Raw genomic sequence first — 4,899 nt, 5'->3', positions numbered from 1 at the left:
TGCAACCCGGCATGCTCAGTCGAGCAGGTCCTGCCGGTCAGCAGGGCCTGGGGGGTTTACAGCTGGGTCTCCTCCCTCAGCGTGGAGGTGAACCCTACGGGCACTGTGCTGCTGAAAGTATGGCCACTATAGGAGGTACGGCCTTGTCGTAAGCCTCGCTCTGTCTACAAGAACACGTCTCCTTCCTCCAAGCGCGGTGCCTTTGTTCTCTCCTCAGGCACGCACTACTCAAGTGCTGCTACGTGGACTTTGAACCTTCAACCTGAAGTGTCAAATACCCATCACTCCAGAGAGAACAGGGAAAGGGGTGCTGCTTCTATTTACCCTTTCTCTGGTGTCTCACTTCACTCTCCGAGGGGCTCGAAGAGCCCCAGCAAGGCAGCAACTCCTGTTACTGCCCACTGACACTACCAGCCAAAGAAAGGCAAAGGATACAGGCAGCATCTTACAGCTCTCCTTGAGCATTTCAGGGACAACAGGGAAACATACCCTGGCTGCCTCGCTCTTGCTTTGCCAGGTCAGGGCACACAGTCCGAGAACCAGAAAAGCTGCTCTTACTCCCAGCAAAGAAACCCAACACTCAGAGTGTGGACATCCTCCACCTTCTGACAACTCAGGGACTGCCAAAGTCACCGCACTTCTCAGCGACTGCTTTGTGGGGTGCTGCCTGTTGAGTATAAATGTGATTAAGTATTATGCCTTAGGACTCAGCTTTTGAGGGTTTCTCCTTAACGCAGGAGTCTTCCTCTCAGCAGCGGCTGTTACTTCCTTTTTTGATGACCATTCCCTCTCCACCCTTCACGGGACCACTGGGATCCCCTTTCTCAATGAGCTGCCTCCCAGAAATAGCCATGTACTTGATTTCTGCTGCTGGCAGTAGCCTTTAGGTTGAATAACACAGCTCCTGACACTGGGGGTGGATACTTAATCACTTACACAACCACCACGTACAAGTATGTTCTCTTCTGATTACTACACAATCGGGATGTATCGATTTGTTCTTATTTCTGTGATTAAGCACTTTGATTAAAATGTCCCTAAAAAAGGCTGAGCTTCTTCTTAGTTCCACTGTACAGGAATACAGCACAGCATCTGTAATTAAGTCAGGTTTTAGAAAACATGCCGGTTTGTTCCAGTCACCAAGTTCTTGTGAAATTTGGCACGATTAGTACAAACAGCACCAGGTAAGGCTGACACGATGCAGCCATATGGTTCACCTCAGAGGCCAAAGCTGCTGCTACCAGTCTCAGGAGGAGTTTGATAAGGCCAGGCACAGCAGCCAGTACTGTAAGCTGACAAATTCTGTTGGTGCTCACTAACTGAGCACTCTCAGTCCCTATGAAGATGCAAAGAGGCATTTCTCCATCCTCCAGCTGTGTGTCCACTACAAGCAGCTTTGCATTGTGCTCTCAGCACCTGCTGACAGTGGACTTCCTACTGCTGCTGGGCCCATCAAAGCCCAGGGCAGGCCGTCCCGTAACGTACCATGCTCCTGGTAAGTCGCCCATCGCTCACTTTGAACTTCAGTGCTCTGCTTGGACTCCTTTTTACAAAGCCCCTGGTACTAATCCCACTGGCTGCTCCAGGGCCTTTGCTCACGTGCTGCCCTTTGGGCAGTAAAACCATTCCCTGTTTGTGAAGAGGGGCCTACAGCCAGGTGCAGGGCTGTTCCCATTAATCCAGTCCTTACAGAGTTGGAACCATTGCTGGGTGCAAGGAACCTTACCTGCCTCTCCTCTCGGGTAAGTGTTTGGAGAGGAAAAAGGCCTAAGGTGCAGGGCTGTTCCCATTAATCCGGTCCTTACGGAGTTGGAACCATTGCTGGGTGCAGGGAACCTTACCTGCCTCTCCTCTCAGGTAAGGGCTTGGAGAGGAAAAAGGCCTGCTCAGGCAGCTCTGCTTTTTTTTTTCCCCTCAATCACTACTTCATCTACCAACAATTTAAATGCAGAACCACTATATTGAGACATGAGCTGTTTTAAATGAGACCAGCTGCAGGAGTTTAGAGGAGGTCCTTTCTAAGACAACCTTCCACCATGGAAGCTCCTAAATAAGCCTGGAGAAAAGCAGCAGCGCAACGCTCACGCAGAAAAGCCACTGGTGCAAAAATCCATCAGAGCCTCAGGCTCTACACGTACTCTAAACCACCTCCTGGTAACAGTGAGGAGACCCCAGCCATCAGCAGGGAATAGCCTTCGGAGTACAAACTGTTCAGTTACTAAGCAGCTTTACAAGCAACACCTCGCTGTTGGATGCAAGTCCCACCCCACCACCAAGAGAAGATACACAAAACCAAGCAACAGATCACTTCCAAATACTTTAATATGGTCCATAACAAGGGAATGGAGCTTAGAACTGGATCACCTGGCCCTGTTAAGAAGGAAGAGACAGAGTGAGTTTCACCACTGAAGTCACCACCCTTTCTCAGCCTCTCATGGCACACAAACCTACCTTTCTCTTCTTGTCTCCTCCCAGTTCAAAGTGCTTGCACCTCTTAATGGCCAGCATCCTCTTGGACCTGCAGTTGGGCTCCACGCACTCCAGCCTCAGCACAATCTTCTTTGTGGTCTTGGCCTGGGAGGAAGGAACACAGTGGATTGATGAGCAAAATGTCCACAGACAGAGTGCTGCTCTCAGGAAAACCTTGTTATCTGCACTCCTGAAGAATCAGAAGCTTGTTCTCAAAGTATAACGAAAAAGACAACCAAGACAGTTAGGTTCCCTCCACTAAAAACAAGAATGCACCTTAAGGACCAGTACGGAGTGTGGTGGATCTGTACCTTCACAATAAAGGACACTAGCAAACGCATTCAGTGGGGCAGGACTGGTCCCCTGCAGAGATCATACAAAACAGTTTGGGTTGGAAGGGACCTTAAATATCACCCAGTTCCAACCCCCCTGCCATGGGCAGGGACACCTTCCACTAGACCAGGTTGCTCAAAGCCTCATCCAGCCTCGCCTTGGACACTTCCAGGGATGGCGCATCCACAGCTTCTCTGGGCAACCTGTTCCAGTGCCTCACCACCCTCTCCGAGAAGTTTCTTCCCAATACCTAATCTAAATCTTCCCTCTTTCAGTTTAAACCCATTACCCCTTGTCCTGCCACTCCCTGCCCTTGTAAAAAGCCTCCCCACCTGCCCAGCTTTCTTGTAGCCCCTTCAGGCACTGGAAGGGGCTGTAACGTCTCCCCAGAGATCAGCCACACTGGAAAAAAGTCTGTACCAGAGAACACACCGAGGAACAGGCCTTTCTGCAGTGTGGGAGAACAGATGGACCCCACCCGGTACAGTTCAGCAGAAAGCTGGGCAGAAGAAATACCCAAAAGCATCATGACTGACATACTTTCCCTGGAAGGAGCAGCAACACAGCGTGCTCCATGCAGACCTGCAGCTACCGAGAAGTTTGATGAATCCCAAAAGACTGCAGAGGGAAGAATCCAAAGCTGCAAGGCTGCTGTAGCAGCTGGACAGAGCTGAAACCACCAGTTATAAACCTCGGCTAATCACCCATATAATGCTGACTGGGAAGAAACAGCACGGGGGATGGCAACGTAGAGTGCCAGACTGTGAGAGCTGTACAGCTGCTCTGTGTACCCTGCTTGCAGCAGCGTTTTCTGCAAGGTCTCCCCGCTTCCTGGCAGAAAGTCAGCTTCAAAAACTGCTGTCTCATGTTTCTCTTGCTGGAAGACTTCCCGAACCTCTCCAGATCACCAGGGCTTTCCCGTAACAAACCAAGTAGCTCTGTAAGCGTAACTAAACACTTCACACAAAAACTGTAACAAATCAGCCCATCAGGTTTTGCTTCCTTGCTGTAAATACCAAAGATGTTGCTCCCCCATCCCAACTCCTTGGCAGGAGGTACAGGGGGAAAACATGCTGCAAGACTAGAGTCCCAGGTGGGATTTCCTGAAGAGGAAGGGTGACAGCAGCTGGTTTCTGCAACTCATCTGTAACAGAATGTCCTGCTGCCCTTCCACTGCTGCTTTGAGACTCGGGAAAGGCCTAATGCAGCAGCTCTCATTTGCTGGCTCAGTGATAAGACTTCCCTGGAGACACTGGACTACAGGAGAATTATGCTGTGTTCTGCAGTACCCCCAGGCAGCCTCACTGTACGGAGAGCCTCAGAAACCTGGCAAAAAGTTTCAATACCAAACTGCCGACACCTCAAGAACACAAGGACAACAAGCAGCGAGCTCCTCTTCTCTTCCCCTTTGGCAAGCAGCGAGGAAAACTCTCTTTTCAGTAAAAATATCACTTCCAATAATACCCCACTTCCCAGCAGCTCCCTGCAGAACCTGCTCTGCAAACACATGCTAGGCCAAAAGAGCCTCTACACGAGAGAGCAGCGGGGCAGATGTGCATGGGCAACCTCCACTCCCCAGACAGTCCACAGCCCTGCCGTAACACACTTGAGCACAGGACTGCCCCAAGGCTGAGGAGGCTGAAGTATCCCTCTTCGGCTGGGCTTGCAGATTCCCAAGAAATTCCAGGTTCTCCTTCCAAGAATGGCACTCACCTTCTTACGGAAGATGGGCTTTGTCTGGCCCCCATAGCCACTTTGCTTCCTATCGTAGCGCCTTTTTCCTACGGGAAGAAATAGCTCTGTTCAGGCAACGACTCAGAAGACACGCGATCAGGGCAGCCAGCACCCCCACCAACCCCCAGCACAGCTCAGCCCGCACCTGCGCAACCAGCCTAAAGCAATTCCCCCCCCCTGCTCCCACAGCCGCGTGCTCTGGGAGAAACCAAAACCATCACCCTGGCACAGGGCAGGACCCGGGCCACGGGGAGTGCCCCCCCAGCGCCCCCGTCCCTACCCTGGGCGTAGAGGGAGTCCTTCCCCTTCTTGTACTGGGTGACTTTGTGCGGCTGGTGCTTGCCGCATTTCTTGCAGTAGGTC

The 4,899-nt window shown here is 51.5% G+C and overlaps 3 protein-coding genes across 3 annotated transcripts in view; 2 read left to right on the top strand and 1 right to left on the bottom strand.

Moving 5' to 3' along the window:
- Positions 1 to 132, top strand: part of LOC104510656 (alpha-galactosidase A-like) — a gene marked incomplete at its 5' end in the record, with an annotated part of 678 nt that extends 546 nt beyond the window's left edge. Inside the window, one exon of the mRNA XM_010152978.1 lies at positions 3 to 132. Within this exon, the coding sequence (XP_010151280.1) occupies positions 3 to 132 (130 nt within the window). The remainder of the gene's footprint in view (positions 1 to 2) is intronic.
- Positions 133 to 2,309: 2,177 nt separating this feature from the next.
- LOC104510655 (60S ribosomal protein L36a) lies at positions 2,310 to 4,895 on the bottom strand (the record flags this gene model as incomplete). Its single annotated transcript, XM_010152977.1, has 4 exons — positions 2,310 to 2,370; positions 2,452 to 2,574; positions 4,516 to 4,583; positions 4,817 to 4,895. Coding segments are annotated over 4 exons (291 nt in total), but the record flags the coding sequence as incomplete, so codon positions are not given.
- GTF2F2 (general transcription factor IIF, polypeptide 2, 30kDa) lies at positions 3,330 to 3,554 on the top strand. Its single transcript, XM_010152976.1, is given in 3 exon segments — positions 3,330 to 3,404; positions 3,406 to 3,493; positions 3,496 to 3,554. Coding segments are annotated over 3 exon segments (222 nt in total).
- Positions 4,896 to 4,899: the final 4 nt, after the last annotated feature.

The sequence above is a fragment of the Eurypyga helias genome, unplaced genomic scaffold (genome assembly GCF_000690775.1).
Source record: "Eurypyga helias isolate BGI_N326 unplaced genomic scaffold, ASM69077v1 scaffold3976, whole genome shotgun sequence".
Taxonomy (NCBI): domain Eukaryota; kingdom Metazoa; phylum Chordata; class Aves; order Eurypygiformes; family Eurypygidae; genus Eurypyga; species Eurypyga helias.
Note: the sequence above shows the minus strand (reverse complement) of the source record. Positions and strands in the feature narration are given on the sequence as shown.